Source organism: Ananas comosus, linkage group 17 (assembly GCF_001540865.1).
Source record: "Ananas comosus cultivar F153 linkage group 17, ASM154086v1, whole genome shotgun sequence".
In the NCBI taxonomy this organism is placed as follows: domain Eukaryota; kingdom Viridiplantae; phylum Streptophyta; class Magnoliopsida; order Poales; family Bromeliaceae; genus Ananas; species Ananas comosus.
This window is the reverse complement of record NC_033637.1, coordinates 8,079,619-8,096,167: the sequence shown is the minus strand read 5'-3', so window position 1 is coordinate 8,096,167 and position 16,549 is coordinate 8,079,619. Positions and strand designations below refer to the sequence as shown.

The window sequence follows — 16,549 nt, the reverse complement described above, 5'->3', positions numbered from 1 at the left end:
ATAAGTTTTACTACGAGGATCACCGTGCCACTAGACGACATGGCATAGTGGTACAGGCTGTGCCAGTCGCACGCTGACAGGGTTTGGCACGGATTTTTTTTTAAACTTTTCTTTTCACGTAATGTTACATTTTTACGATGTTTTATTCAAGGATTCAAGTGCTGGCAGCACCGGCACTGCCGGTGCGGCACGTACTGTGCCACCAAGAAAGGGGCACGGTATAGGGGGGGTCTTGGACCCCCCCTCCGTGCCGTGGCACGGGGGGTAGTGCCGCATGAGACAGAGCAGTACGGCGACGCGTGCCGCTGCACAGTGCCGGCACGGCACCGTGCAAAATTTTTTTTTTGCTTTTTTTTTTGCTTATTATTTTTTTTCCTTTTGTTTTATTTTTTGGAGTACCCGAAGCATTCTAGGTACCCTACAATCCCCATAAAATATTGCAAATTGAAAATCTGTTTGTTAGGCAAGTCAAAAAAATTATAATTTAATTTTTTTTGTTTATCAATATAGGACAAATTTTTAATTTACATATCCAATCCCTTCGCTTCCACCACAGACATCAATTTTTTTTTCACAAATTATTTTATCAAAATTTATCGCACCGCGAAACTTTTGCTAAATTAGGGAAACAAAATCGAACTCAATAAACAAAATTTGAGGCACATCAAACATAAAATTTTATTTTTGTGTTAGAAGATTCAAAATATTGATAAAATTAAAACTTGAATTAAATTAATTGATACTTAAATTTATTTAATTTATTTGTCATATAATTTATTGCTTAATTTTTTTGATAGATCTACTAATTTTTTAAAACAAATTAATTTTTAAAATAATTTAAAAATTATTTTTGTATTTTATAAAAGAAAGGCTGTAATATGGTCAAAAGAAAAAAGAAAAAAAGTCTTTGCATTTTAAAAATTCTAACATGTAAAAAATTCTATTCTGCATCAGGTATGTGTTGTACTTACATACAAAAAAACTACAAGTATGTTAATGTGATGAGTATAAGATAAGTAACATAGCAAATATTCATAATTATTTATTAAATTTTTCAAAATAAATATTATAAACTCCGTTGGTTCGGGTTAAGTAAAAACTAATTATTCGCAGGGATAGGTATAATTTCAGGGTTAAGGTGGGTTAGAGTAATTTTGTAATTGGTTGAGAATTTGGTTAGTCCAGATATAGGTAAAATAGTGTTTGGTTGGAGTAGGGTGGGATAAGAAGATAGTGTTATTATAAATAGAAATAATGATTTTGCCCAATTTTTATATTTGAATTTAAATTGTAAAATTTAAATAATTAAAAATAATAATTTAAATTTTAAAATTAAAATTTAAAATTAAAATTATTTTTTAATCTCAAATTTAAAATTTAAAGTTATAAATATAAAATGTCAAATTTAAAATTTAAAAGTAATTAAAAATAAATAATAATTTAAATAAAAATTCAAAATTTAAAATTTAAAATTTAAAATTAAAATCTATATTTTTAAATCTCAAATTAAAAAATTTAAAGTTACAAATATAAAATATCAAATTTAAAATTTAAATAATTAAAAATAATAATTTTTTAAAAAAGTTAAATTTAAAATTTTAAAAAATAAATATTAATTTTAAAATTAAAATATATAAATTTTTAAAATTTAAAATTTAAAATTAAAATTTATATTTATATTAAAAAATTAAATAGGGGTGGAATTAAGTTAATCACACTCCTATTCGTGGGGTGCGGTGGGGTTACCCCCCAAATTGGGTGTTTGGGATTAAATCCGGGGTTAAGAGGTTATCCCACCCCCTTAACCCCGAACCAAATGGTGGCTAAGAGTTTATTGGAACAAAAAAAACTGAAATAAATCCGTGTCATAGCGTGCTAGTAGGAGGTCATGCGTATCCATCGGCACGCAAGCGTACCATGTGTCGGCACAGAAGCGTGCCGGTGCCGTATCGTGCCAGGCAGATAGCGGCACGCCCCCGTGTCACGACACTTTAAACCTTGGTTTTATGGTTTGTAATGCATATAAACTTGGTCCGAATTGTATCTCTCATCCAGTCCAAGTCAAAATAGTCATACAACTCATGAAAGTATGTAAATGCTAATATAAGACTAATAATTAATATCATATAATATTACAGATAATTCAATATGCCACAATCACAACTCTGAAGTCTAGACTTCTATCTTGCATTTCTAGTAGTACATTCAGTGCCTAGCTGGATCATACTGGTAATCTATATAATATATGAATTGACGGTTGGATCACATCCAAGGTTTAAAGTGCCGTGGCACGGGGGCGTGCCGCTACGTCCTTGGCACGGTACGGCACGGGCACGCTTGCGTGCCGACACGTGGCACGCTTGCGTGCCGACAGATACGCACGACCTCCTACTGGCACGCTTTGGCACGAATTTATTTAAGTTTTTTTGGTTCCAGTAAGCTTTTATAATGTTATTTTGAAAGATTTAGGCAAGTTATTATTAATTTTTGCTATGTATAGCTTATTATACTCATCAATTAACATGCATGTAAGCATTTTGTATATAAAGTACAACTATACCTGATGTAGAATATAAATTAAAATTCTTTTGTTTTTATTTTTTTTTATTTGAAAAGTACAACTATACTTGCTGTAACAATTGAAAATTCTTTTGTTTTTAATTTTTTTATAATTTAAAAAATTATAACAGATAAAATGATAGAAAATTTTATTTTTTCTAAAAACGTTTCAAAATCTATATATTGATTCGATTAGGAAGTATATAATAACTAGAACAACGAGAATAGTACCGCAATTACATCCATATTTTTTTTATTCTTTTAAAAAATATCTAATCAAAATTTGTTTAGGAGATCAATTTTTGTTCCCCTGATTCATCGAAAACTTCGCGGTGCGACAAATTTTGACAAAATGATTTGCGAAGAAAAAATGGATGTCTGTGGTGGAAGCGAAGCCCCCCGCGGTATGGATCGGATTTATCAACTAAAAATTTGCTTTTATATTGTTAAATAAGAAGTTAAATTATAATTTTTAATTTAACAAAAGAAAAAAGAAAAAGTCAAAAGAAAAAGCCAAAAGGCAAAAAAAAAAAAGGCATCAGCCAAAAAGAAAAAAAAAAGTTGACAAAAAGACAACACAATGTCAAAAAAATAAAAGAAAAGTGAACAAAAGGCAATATAGATGGCCGGGCGAAGGCTCTGTATCCCAGAGAACAAAAAAAAAGAGACAAAACCAAAAAAAAAAAAGCAAAAAAAACAAAAAAAAAAAAAGCTGGCACGGGCGGCACTGTGCCGCGGCACATGCACCCGTGCCGCTCTGTCTCGAGCGGCACGGGGCATGTGCCGAGGCACATGGGGGGGGTCCGAGACCCCCCCTGTGCCGTGCCCCCTTCTTGGGGGCACGGCACGGCACGCCCCGTGCCGCACGGCACGGGGCGGCACTGCTATCCTTGATCACATCAATAAAATAGCTCCTTACGAAGCATATTGTGCAGTGTATGGAGTGCTAGTATACACCAGGTGCAAGCAAAGAATTATTCTTTCTCTTGGAATTATGAGTGCTTCCTGTAAGCATTCTGTACACCGGATATATGTGTACATACACCACATACTTAAAACCCTTCAATAGAAATTTTAAAATCTAATTTATTAAATATAATTTAAATTATTAGTCTGTGTAGATTATATATATTTAATTAAGTTTTGATATTAAAACAGTAGTCATCTAATACAAGTTGTGGTGTATGGAGTATCAATCAATATATAGCATTATAGCAGGTGCATGCAATAGTTTCTTCTTTCTCCAATAAATTTTAACAAACTAAAGGTACCTCACCTTTTTCGACAATTTGAAGTCCTCCAACTTCAGCATTTTAGTTAAAAAATTTATTTATAGAATAACTATCAAAACTATTACGTTTGATTGAGTTTTTAGATAAAGTTACTAGAATAATTTAACTCGCCAAAATACTAAAAGTTAAGAAAATATTAATAAGAAAGATTATTTTTATAATGTACATAAGAATACTTTATAGATTTTTTTTTAATCATAATTTTTTCAACCTTAAAATTAATAATTATAGATTTTATTTGGTTGATATACTACTTACCCGCTGTGTAGCGCGGGCCCTGCACTAGTTGTCATTATTAGTTACTAGATTGATCCCTCGACCATATACATATTGCTGATACTGGTGAAAGATAATTCGGTGCTAATACATTTCATAATAGTTGCGAATAATTTTATTATAGCAAATTGTATCGTGCATCACGTGTACTACTGTGAGTAACACTGGCACAGGACAATGGTGACAGATCAAAAGATCTCTTTGAACCCCTTAAATAGAAAAAAGGAGAGTAAATAGATCCCTGCCAAATCGTGCTGGTTTTGCACGAATGGTCATTGGGCGATACAGGGGCGCATTCCACGATACTGGGCAATACGGAGGTGGCAAGCTGCAATATAGGACGAGATGCTCAGTTTTTGGGTGCCGGGTGGCACGGACCTGTGCCACATGCTGGTATGCTACCGGCATGGTATGGCATGGTCGGCATGGGATCCTTGGGGAGAAGAAAGTTTATGGTCTTTGCTGGCTTGTTAACTGATTTACTTGTGCATTTGTGATGCATGGAGAGTATCTTAGTATAACATTACCTTCTAAAATACGAGCAGAGAAAATACTTCAAGCAAATATATAGGAGCTTCTTGACCTGAGTATGTTCGTTTAAATAGAAGTGTAGTTTCCTTAAAAGTATTTCAATGAATTGATTTAACTTAGCATATTCCTAGCATGAAGAATCATGTCAATTGAAAACCTTGCAGTTTTTCAATGCAATCTTGTAACTTACAATGATGATCTAAAATCATGTCATTGCTGCTACGATTTGTGAATTGTGAACCTAATAATTATTATCATAATCCCCATTTTTGCAACCATTTTCTGTTTTTTGAAGCTCAATGTATTTTATGGATAAATATCTGACATTTTCTGTTTGAATATAGGTTGGAAGCATCAGCCACTTGTGTTAATTTATCTTTGCAGTCTGGGGACAACAGTGAGGCATTGTCTCAAAGTACGGGAACTCCACCTCCAATGGAAACTTTGGAGCAATTTTCAAAATCCCCCAGTCCGGTGGAGTCATCGTACACTATAAACGTGCCATTCTTGGTTATCCCTCCAATAGTTACTCTTACAATCTAAAATTCAAATTATTTGTCTTATTTCTTGAATATATTCTCTATTGAATTCATTTTCAGATTAATGGGCATCCTTTGGGGAAAAGTGCCACTTCTAGTGTTTTAGAGCTTTCAAAAGCAACAGTTGAAACATCTGGTGCAAAAGCTGCTGCATGTGGTCGCCTTGCTGATTTGGCAACACATTCTGTGAAAGGTATCCTTTTCTATGCCCTGTTTTATGTTTTTTTTCTCTCTGTAAAAATATACCATAGGTTGGAATACACACTATAGAGTAGATAGATTATGGAGCACTTGTGTTAAACTTGTTGTAGGTGATTCTAATCTGACCCCAATTAGTAAGATACCCCTGGATATCGGCAGATAATTTGTTTTCGCAAATATTATGGGAATTGTACCAAGGACCCCAACCGTTTTAGCGGGTTTTAGTTTGTCCCCAACCTTCCAATTGTTACAATTGGCTTCCTAACCTGTGCATTCTGTTGCAATCTTATTCTCCATGTAATTGTTATATGAAGGTCCAAAAGTCAATTATATGGTGGTTTGAGTGCTGTTATGATCTCTGTTAAATCTATAATGGAATTTGTTAAAATAGGTAGGATTGCAATGCAATGCACAGGTTCTGATCCAATGTTAACCAAATTGAGTCCGCTAGAAAGTTTAGGATTCCTGATCTTTTACTGTGAAACTAAGCAATATTGCTAGAATACCAAAATATTTAAGTATTGAAAACCGATATACCTAATTCATCATGTATTCTAAATATCTGTTCTTAATAGGAAGATGACGACTATTGTACTCTGTAAAGTGCTTTTGTTAAGTTCTGAAGAAGCTTTTTCTTTCCTTTCTCTTGTACTGCCAGGTTTTATTGACTCGTTTTACGACGGTCCTCGAGATTTACTACAGCCAAAGTATTGAAATTAACTTTTTCAGAGAAAGAAAATTTTTCTACCGATTAGTGAATGTTCATAAGATGATTATTGGCTATGAGATTAAAATCTTGTAGATCCAAGGATGCTGAATAGAATTAAACAATTGAGATGAGGCCCAAGGATAAATTAACTGCTTATAGTTAGTAAAACTAGACATGTTGTATCCTGCTTTACTACATGTGTAGTTACACAATCAAGATGAGGCGAGTAGACAAATAATTGTTTCAAGTTTTGAATTGCAAAAAGTACCACGAAAGGTTCACAAGCTACAATGTCTGCCACCACGAACCGACCCTACCGCAAGCTTTTCCCCCGCGAGTGGTCATTCATGGTAGAGATTAGATTTGTTTAAATTTTATTTTGAAATCAGGATCACAGGCTCATGCCTTCTAGCAGAATCAAGAATTCGCTGTTAATTACTTCACACTTTTAGTGTTAAGGAACCCTCAATTAAGAGATCAAATGTAAATGCTGATAATAAAAGGGACCAAAGCGTGAAGATAAAATTTTATTAATATGATTTATTGTGTACGGGGCTTAAGCAGGGGCATACCCCCACTGTATATGGATCTTGTAAAACTGAAATACTTAATTTATGGACTTGGCAGTCAAGTTGAATTGAATTTAAATTTAATTTGCTCAGTTTAACGACTTGGCGGTCAGATTGAGTTGAGTTTAATTTTAATTTGCACAGTTTAATTTTAATTCGCTTTGCTGCTTCTGCAGCTGCAGTGCGGCCAACAGCAGCTGGCTGTTGCTGCTGCTGTCTCAGGCAGCATAAAAGAGAGAGGGAGGGAGGGAAAAGATAGAAAGAAAGGAAAGGAAAAAAGAAAGAGAAATGAAAGGTCAAACAAAACGTACGCGCGATTTTGATCGGCACGTCGGATTGAATCAAATTTCAAAAGCCTTATTCTTCTCCTTTCTCTTTTCCTTTTTTTTCTTTCTTTCTTGCCAACTAGGTTGAGAGAGGGGGAGAAAGAGATAAGGATGGAGAGGAGGACAGTGGAATTCCACTGAGTTGCACAATTGCAACTAAACCCACAAAGCATAGGTATTTACATTTTAGTCCTCTGTAGAGAGAAATTGACTTCATGCATTCGTTTTCGTGTCAATTTCACGCCAAAACGTTTTCAGTTCACTCAAGCTCTGCAATTACGTGCCAACCAGCATCCCAAACCGTAACCTTGTTCCATATTGCAAGGTCCAGTATTCTACATCAAGGCACTTCGTATTTGGTCCGTATGAGTCTACGATGAAAGCTCATGGTGGAACCGTGGAAGGCCATCTTTGGTTCATGATAAAAATCACTTTTCGATCATGATATGTGCCTCTGATGAAAGCTCATCATTTTTTTTGAAGGTAGTCCATGATAGCAGCCCTTTTTTGATCCATGAAATTAGTTCATGATAGAAGCCCATTTTGTTTCATGAGATTAGTTAATGAGAAGCACACTTTATTTCATGAAATTGGTTCATGAGAAGCCCATTTTTATTTCATGAAATTGGTTCATGAGAAGCCCATTTTATTTCATGAAATTGGTTTATGAGAATCCCATTTTATTTCATGAAATTGGTTTATGAGAAGCCTATGAAATTGGTTCATGAGAAGCCCATTTATTTCATGAAATTGGTTCATGAGAAGTCTATGAAGTTGGTTCATGAGAAGCCATTTTTATTTCATGAAATTGGTTCATGAGAAGCCCATGAAATTGGTTCATGAGCAGCCCAGTTTATATTTGGCTAAATTTGGTTTGGGTTGGAGGCATTTGGATGATACGAGTTTGGTAGTTATGGGCTTCATGCTCTTGGGCTTCGTGCTCTTGGGCTTCGGTGGTTTGATTAGCTGGGCTAGATTGGGTTGAGTTTTGTTGTAGACTTCGGGTTTTATTTATAGACTAAAATAGGTTTTGGTCCAAATTTGCATGTAGACCGAATGAGGAGATTTATTTGTATGTGGATTGCATTCTGAATCTGATTCTGGGCTTTATTAGTATGTGGGCTGAATCTGGAGCCCATATGTAGATTAGGCTTTATTTTTAGGGAAACTTCAAATACCACCCCTGTGGTTTCGCACTTTTTTATTTTAGTCAAGGTTTTAAGTGCCGGGGCGTGCCATACGGCACGCCCCGTGCCGTACCGTGCCCCAAGAAGGGGCAGTACAGGGGGTATCGCACCCCCCGCGTGCCGGCGCACGCTGGTGCTGGCGCTGGAGACAAAGCGGCACGCACCAGCGTGCCGCCGGCACGTACCGGCGTGCGCCGGTTTTTTTTTTTTTTTTTGACTTTTTGCTTCTTTTTTTTTTTTTTGTTCTCTAGGATACAACCCCCAGGCATCTATATTGTATTTTTTTCATTTTATCTTATTTTTTTGACATCGTGATGCCTTTTTGTCAACTTTTTTTTTTTTTTTTTGCCTTTTGGCTTTTTTTTTTTGGTTTTTCTTTTATTAAATTAAAAACTTATAATTTAACTTATTATTTATCTGATCAATATGTCGGCCCGAGCCCTCCGCTTCCACCACTGACATCCATGTTTTCTTCACAAAATATTTTATTAAAATTTGTCGCACCGCGAAACTTTCGATGAATCAAAGAACAAAAATCGATTTCCTAAACAATTTTGATCAGATATTTTTAATAAGAACAAAAAAATAAAAATAATAGATGTAAATTGGAATATATGAATTTCTCACAATGCAGCAATACTTGTATCAATATTGTCAATAAATCTGTATCCGCAGATAACAATATGACATATGATCCAGCGCGACGATCTATGTGAAATTAAGCAGTCATCTCTATGTAAAGATGTAAATTTAAATAATTATTGTACTGTGAATTTTATTATTATATTTTAATTTCTATTCTATATCAGGTATAGCTGTATTTTACTTACAAAAAGCTTTCATGCATGTTATTTGATGAGTATAGTAAGATGTACATAATAAATATTCATATTATTTTGTTTAAATCTTTCAAAATAATATTATAAGAGTTTACTGGAACCAAAAAAGCTAAAATAAGTCCGTGCCAAAGCGTGCCAGCAGGAGGTTGTGCGTATCTGTCGGCACGCAAGCGTGCCACGTGTCGGCATGCAAGCGTGCCCGTGCCGTACCGTGCCAGGGACGTAACGGCACGCCCCCATGCCACGGCACTTTAAACCTTGATTTTAGTACCCTGTGGTTTAGAGTGTATCAATTTTGTATCCCGTGGTTTCATTTTTCTCTTTTTATTATCTTTTTCACTAATTTTTTTTCGTTAAATCAACGACAAAGTTAAAACTAAAATGTACTAAAGTGAATATTTGATAAACCTAGATGGGGTATCTGAAGTTTTTTGTATATAATTTAACGAAATGTTAACGGAGAAGTTGACAAAAAGAGAAAAATGAAACCACAGGGTACTAAATTGATACACTTTAAACCACAGGGTACTAAAGTGAGAAAGTGCGAAACGACAGGGGGTGGTATTTGAAGTTTACCCTTATGGATTGGATTCTCAATCCATAGGAAAACTGGGCCTGCATTCTATACGGGTTGGATTCAGGGCTCGTGAGTAGATTGGGACTATATTGTATACGGACTGGATTCAGGGCTCGTGAGCAGACTGGACCTATATTTGCGTACGGGCTAGATTTGGAGCCCATGAGTAGACTGGGCCTGCATTTGTATACGGGCTCGATTCAGGGCCCATATATAGACTTGGCCTGCACTAGCATATGGGCTGGATTGGATTTAGTTTTATTGGTGGACTGCATATGGAATTTTGTTCATTGAGCCCATAAGTAATTGTAGATTGGGCTTCTTTAAATTAATTAATCCCAAACTGTTCCTTTTGAATTAATTTAGTTTGGTTTGGGCCAAATTTATGAACCCTTTCGTCTTACACTCATAGGGCATCGCTTAGACAACCCGTCCCAAACATGAGGTTCGATTAAGTAGAGTTACGTCTATCATGAAGATGGCAATTTGATCAAACATATGCCCATTACGAAGATGGCAATGTGCCCGAATCGAACTGTGCTTATTACGAGATGGCATATGGTTCGAATTGTGCCTATCACGAGGATGGCGAATTGATCGAGTCGAACCGTGCTTATCACGAAGATGGCGAATGGTTCGAGCAATGCTTATCACGAAGATGGCAATGTGGTCAAATCGAACCTTGCCTATCACGAAGATGACGAATGATTTGAACAATGCCTATCACGAAGATGGCAAATCAAAGTATGCTCATTTTTATATTCATTATTTTTTTTATTTTATATTTTTGTCCAAATACACCGGTTTGATCGTGTTGAGCCTATCATGAAAATGGCCACTCGATCAACCCTTTGACCATGTCGAGGCTATCGTGAAGATGGCCGAGGCTATCGTGAAGATGGCCGCTTGGTGGTTCGAATAATGCCTATATTGTCATGCCCCGAGACCGCTACCAATTTGGTCCAGTTCGGGCGCATCGAACAGACGCCGAACGGACAGCATATCCCTTGTCCGCCTAAGGCTAAGCAACAAGATTATGTACAAGAATTTGCCCCGGAAAAAAAAATTCAATACATACATGATCAACTCGAGGCACATAAGTGCTATACAACTAAGAGCAAGAACCACAAGTGTATATACAAGTGAATAAAGAGAGATGCAACTAGCTATTACAACCATTCAACATTTACATACTTGATTACATTACATTTCCATCTTCCAAAATGTAATACATGGTCATCTCCAAAATACATGGGTAGCTCTCCAACAACTATCAAAATATACATCTAGTATACGAGGGTACTCTATATGCATGTAGGAAAGCTACTAGCTAACTCAGGGCGCTATGCCCTTGCCGCGGTCCTCGCCCGGCGCACTGGTACTCGGCCCTGCAACAAAGTAGGGTGAGAAGTGAGAACTATATTAGTATAGTTCCCAGTGGGTTCGGCCGTCGACTCCGCCGATCTTCTCACTAGGTTTAAACAGGCATAAGCAGATAGATAGATAGGTAGAAATGTAAACTGCAACTATTCTACCATGCCTTCAATGCGATGCCATGTATGAAATAATCATCATACAATAGTATACTATCATGCTAGTATGATGTCAAGAGCATGTATATGTAACATAGCAATGCAATCTACAACATACACTATGTCTACTTATGGTAAGAATGCAATTCTACTATGCCATTCATGTTCATTACCCAATTTACCTGGCTAACCCGTAGGTTAAGCCCTCGACTCACTTTCAATCTCGTAGGTGAGGAGAAGCTGCACTCGCAAACCGAGACCGTCTGCGGGACAACTACGTCTGCTCGTGTGAAGTACTCCGGAGACCACTGCTTCGGTGGAGCGACCACCAACAAGCGAAACAGACTAGTGAGTATGATCCAATCCTCACAAGAGGATACCCTATCTACTAGGGTCATAGTGCCTCTGCTGCACGATCACAATGTATAATCAAATGCCGGGACTTCTATCATCCCTAAGTTCATGTCATGTTTACTACACTAGACTCGATACCATTCGTTCGATCATTTGTAGTAAGTTTTTAACTAGTTTGACATGCCACTCGTTCATGTTTAGTGTTTCTACTACACTAGTTCAATGCCACTCATCTAGGCTATACATGTCCAAGTTCACCTAATTGTGCCACTATAGGATTCCATGTCACAAGACCCAATCCTCATGCGTCCCTAGTCCATGTGTCAAGTCCTCAATGCTACACTACTAAGAAAGTATGCAAGGAATTAGAATTGCAACTATCTACTATTCTATAATGCATAATATCCATATATGATCAATATAAAGAACTTAGACATAAAAATAAGCTCGGTTTCTTCGGGATGGACACCCCGCACCTTCTTACGCTACCAAAAGGCTAGGGTTCCGATTTCGTGATTTTTAGATGCTTCCTCGGCGTTCCAGGCGAAAACGAAGCCAAAAAAGGGTTTTTAGCCAATATCTCTTCGTAGCCTCGACGAATGCTCAAACCGAGTGCACGAACGCGTTCGAAGACCTAACAATTAGGTTAGAGAAGGGTCAATTGAGATCAAAACCTCTCACAAGAAAAACCTCTCTTTTGGATGCCCTAGAAGCCCCAACATTGCAAAATGCCATCTACTAGCATTTAATCATGCAATCAATGAGTTCATCCACTTCTAGAGATCCACTAGAGTCCATCTAGCTAGGTTCTAAGAGGTCAAAGCAAACCCTAAGCTACTTGCCATGAGAGAGGTTTAAAGCTTACCTCTACTAGCTAGCCCAAGCAAAGAGGGAGATGGAGAAGATGATGGGAATCCTTCTCTTAATCTTCTTCTCTTTCTTCCTTTTCTTCTTCTCCTTCCTTTCCTTCTCCTTCTTTTCTTCCTAGAGAGAGGAAGAGAGTGTGAGTGAGTGTGTGTGTGGGGGAGAAGAGAGAAATGACTCATAACCCCTTCTATACAACCCTCTCATGCAACATTTGCATTTACACCCCTCTACTTTGCCTCTTATGCACTGCCCAGACTGGGCAGATTTCGTATGCGGGGACCGGTCCCTCTACGGGAGGACCGATCCCCGAGAGCTGCCTCACACGTAGAGCCCTCGGGCCAGCCCTATCACGCGCACGGGGACCGGTCTCTCCCACCAGGGACCGGTCCCCGAGAGCTTAACTCTCAGGACTTAGCCGATTTTTCCCTTCTCTTCGCTGGCTACGCGTATGGGGACCGGTCTGTCTCACCAGGGACCGGTCCCTGAGAGCAATACTTGTGCGCAGAGCTTTTCTGCTGCCCACAATGCTTACGGGGACCGGTCTCTCCCGCCAGGGACCGGTCCCCGAGAGCAGAATATGCCAAATGCAGGTTTTCACCAGTTTGCTCTCCGAGGTCCAACTTCAATGCACTTTTGGTGCTTTTGACTTCTTCGGCTTTTCCGAAGCATACCAACACGACCCTTGGTCAATTCAAAACGAAGTCCAACTCTCGCATTTCGAGAATTCACTTCCTTACATATATGCTCATTTTTATATTTATTATTTTTTATTTTATTTTTTGTCGAAATATGCCGTTTTTATAGTGTCGAGCCTATCACGAAGATGGCCGCTCAATCAACCCTTTGACCGTGTCGAGCCTATCGCGAAGATGGCCGTTCGGTATAGGGATTAGCTAAACATACCCACGGCGAAAGTAGCGATTTAATGTTGAATTTGATCGATCGAGCCTATCGCGAAAATGGTTGTGTTAATCAAACCGACAAAAATCACACTTACACCGCTTGTATGCATGCGTCACCCTTCATCGTTGTGGAGGTCGCTGCGATTATCGGCGTCGTTGTCGTCATTGCCATACGTCACTGTCGAATAAAAGGGTTGAAGCTCTTTCATTTTTTTTATTTTGGTACGGTGTGGGGGAGGGGGAGGTGCGCACAGCACACCCCCGTCCCTTTGCTTGCTGCCAGCGCACCAAGGAGAGGAGGGGGTGGAACTCTCCTGTACATATGTGTGGAAGGGAGTGGAAAGAAGAAAGAAAAAAAGAATTACTTTTTCTTTTACCTTTTTTTCTTTCTTTTCTCAATATTCTTCTCTTTTTTTATCTCTATTTCTCTAAAACTCTCTTTGTTTCTCTAGAAAAACCTTGGACCCTCTCTTGCAGGTTTTGGTTATAATTTATAGGAGACTCAAAAGTGGTTTACTTTTGGAAATAATTCAAAATAAAAAAAAATAATAATAATAAAAAAGGGAGGGAATACCAATCTGCTGAGGAAAGAAATCTCAATCAATTGGCCTNTTGCAGAGCAGGGTGCAAGTGAGAGCTCTCAAGGGGCGTACAAATAATGACTTCAACTGAAACATCAGTATACGTTGCAGTGCAGATGAGAAATATATGCAGTAGAGATTATAGAATAAATATTCGTCTCCCTTCCTCTCTCTTTTTTTTTCTTTTTTTTTTTTTTGTAAACAAGGATTTTTTTTTTCTCTCCTTTTTTATAATTCTTTTTTTTTTATACTTCTTTCCTTTTTTTTTTGAACTCTCTTTTTCTTTTTGGAATGTAATTTTTTTTTAATCTAAACATACAATAACTGTGAAAAATACATAGAAAAATGCACATGAGCTTATCACTTTAGCCTTGAACAAAAGGAAATTCTACATTGTACTTTTTATAGTAGTTGTACTTTTTTTAGTAAAACATCAGAATATGTACTTTTAGGCCGTTATTACCAAAATTTTGAATCTCAACTCCTGATTTGGTTGAAAATTATTAAACAGCGAATTTCAGCCCCTCCACTTGGCCCCGTGCTGACCCTGTTGCCCCACTCCCTGCTTTAGCCCGATTCTGCTGTACCATCCCACTGGTTTTTGCTGCCCTTCGTAGTTGTTTGCTTTTCTGGTTTCTCATTGTGACATTACCATTTAAATTATCACTAGAATTGAGCAAGCCAGAATAATGTGGCTAGCTATCCACTCTCCAGAAGAAAGACCAACAGAAATGGTAGTCAAAAACAAGTTTACAGTGATCAAGATGAAACATTCAAAAGAAATTTTATGTTTGTATAACTCCTGATTCTGTTTGTTCTGTTGACAGTTTACAATGATCATGGAGTCCCCGCTTCATTTCAAGTACCCTCCGGTGCTGTAATTCCCTTTGGGTTTATGGAAGCGGCCCTGGAGAAAAGTGGCTCCTTGGAATCCTTCTTAACCCTAACAGAACTGATCGAAACGGCAAAACTCGAAGATGGTGAACTTGACAACTTATCGTCCAAACTGCAAACATTGGTGTCGAAGCAACGCCCATCTGAAGAAACCATCGAATCTATCAGAAAACTCCTTCCAAATAATGTTCGTCTTATAGTACGATCCAGTGCCAATGTTGAGGATTTAGCAGGAATGTCTGCTGCTGGGTTGTATGAATCTATTCCAAATGTGAGCCTGTCTAACCCAAGTGCTTTTGGAGAAGCTGTTGGTCGGGTTTGGGCTTCTTTGTACACAAGAAGGGCCATACTGAGCCGTCGGGCTGCCGGTGTACCCCAGAAAGATGCAATGATGGCAGTGCTGGTGCAGGAGATGCTATGCCCGGATCTATCTTTCGTGCTTCATACAGTTAGTCCAGCCGATCATGATCCAAAAGTGGTTGAAGCTGAGATCGCACCAGGACTTGGTGAAACCCTAGCTTCAGGGACACGTGGCACCCCATGGAGGCTTTCTTCTGGGAAGTTTGATGGAAGTGTTAGGACTTTGGCTTTTGCGAATTTCAGCGAGGAGATGCTGGTGCTCAATTCTGGTCCGGCGGATGGGGAGGTTTTACGGTTGACTGTCGATTACAGCAAGAAGCCTTTGACAGTTGATGCGATGTTTCGGACGCAGGTGGGACAGAGGCTTTGCGCAATCGGCTTCTTTCTCGAGCAGAAGTTTGGGTCCGCGCAGGATGTTGAAGGGTGTGTGGTGGGCAAAGATATCTTCATAGTTCAGACAAGGCCACAACCATAAGTCTCGTTTCTCGCATATTAGTAGAGCAAGATGGTGTTGGTCCTCATCGCAGATCGAGTTGTGAAGATATGGTTATATTTGAGCAGAGACCGAGCGAGGTGGTGAACGGTGAATAAGGAAGAATAAGAAATATAGTAGGCTCCAAAGTTCACGGCCATCTAGCCTGTCAAAGCCTTCCTATTATTCATGTGAATGTGATACTAGTCTATAATAAGAGTTGATTCAAGTGTTTATATATACACTGAACCTAGACGCGAGTCAAGCAATACATAAAAATTTTTCGGGTGCATGAAATTTGTCGAAAGATTAGCTATCCGTTTATGCGGCAGTTAGTCATTTGGTAAAATTTGTGTATAACTGAACCTCTTTCCTGGTATGTTGGTGCGACGATGTGGCCCGTTCTATTATTCTGGGGCCCAGTTTTTAAGTCGTTTTTGCAAGTATTTAAGTCGCTCGACTTTGCCACGGCGATTTGTGGCCGATGCAACAAACCGACCTATTTTTGTCATGGTCAAGGATTTAAGTGCCGTGGCACGGGATCGTGTTGGAAATTTGTCGGCATGATACTGCACGGTGCGTGCCGAACCGTGCTGATGCGTGCCGGTCAAAAAAATTCTTATGCCGACATATAATAGTATGAAATATTTATTTTTTTTAGGAATAAAATATTTTAATTATTTATTATGTCTTTTTATCACATCTTTTAAACTCTATTGAGGAAATTATTTATTAATTTAAAGAATAGAGGGCTTTGAGCTATGCCATTGGTACGGGATCTGTATTGTGCTGGTATCTTATTTGTATGGTACGGCACGGTGGATACGATCCGTGTCGACGGGCACTTAAAATCTTGGTAACGGTGATGTTTTCCTATGTTGTATGGTCAGTTTTTCAAATATCAGAAAAAGAAAAAAAGTGGCTTATTTTCTGGCACAGTTGTCGTAGGTTCTTGCAAGCAAAGTATTCTTATCTTAGTCAA

General features: G+C 38.0%; 1 protein-coding gene across 3 annotated transcripts in view; it reads left to right on the top strand.

The window, feature by feature from the left end:
* Positions 1-15,997, top strand: part of LOC109722872 (phosphoglucan, water dikinase, chloroplastic) — a 38,906-nt gene extending 22,909 nt beyond the window's left edge. Inside the window, exons 17-19 of one of the 3 annotated variants that reach the window (XM_020251041.1) lie at positions 5,003-5,168; positions 5,258-5,390; positions 14,669-15,997. In XM_020251041.1, the coding sequence (XP_020106630.1) occupies positions 5,003-5,168; positions 5,258-5,390; positions 14,669-15,570 (1,201 nt within the window). In that variant the 3' untranslated portion in view covers positions 15,571-15,997. Of the gene's footprint in view, positions 1-5,002; positions 5,169-5,257; positions 5,391-6,056; positions 6,202-14,668 lie in introns of those variants that run through there. The other 2 variants (XM_020251042.1, XM_020251043.1) reach the window with 2 other exon arrangements.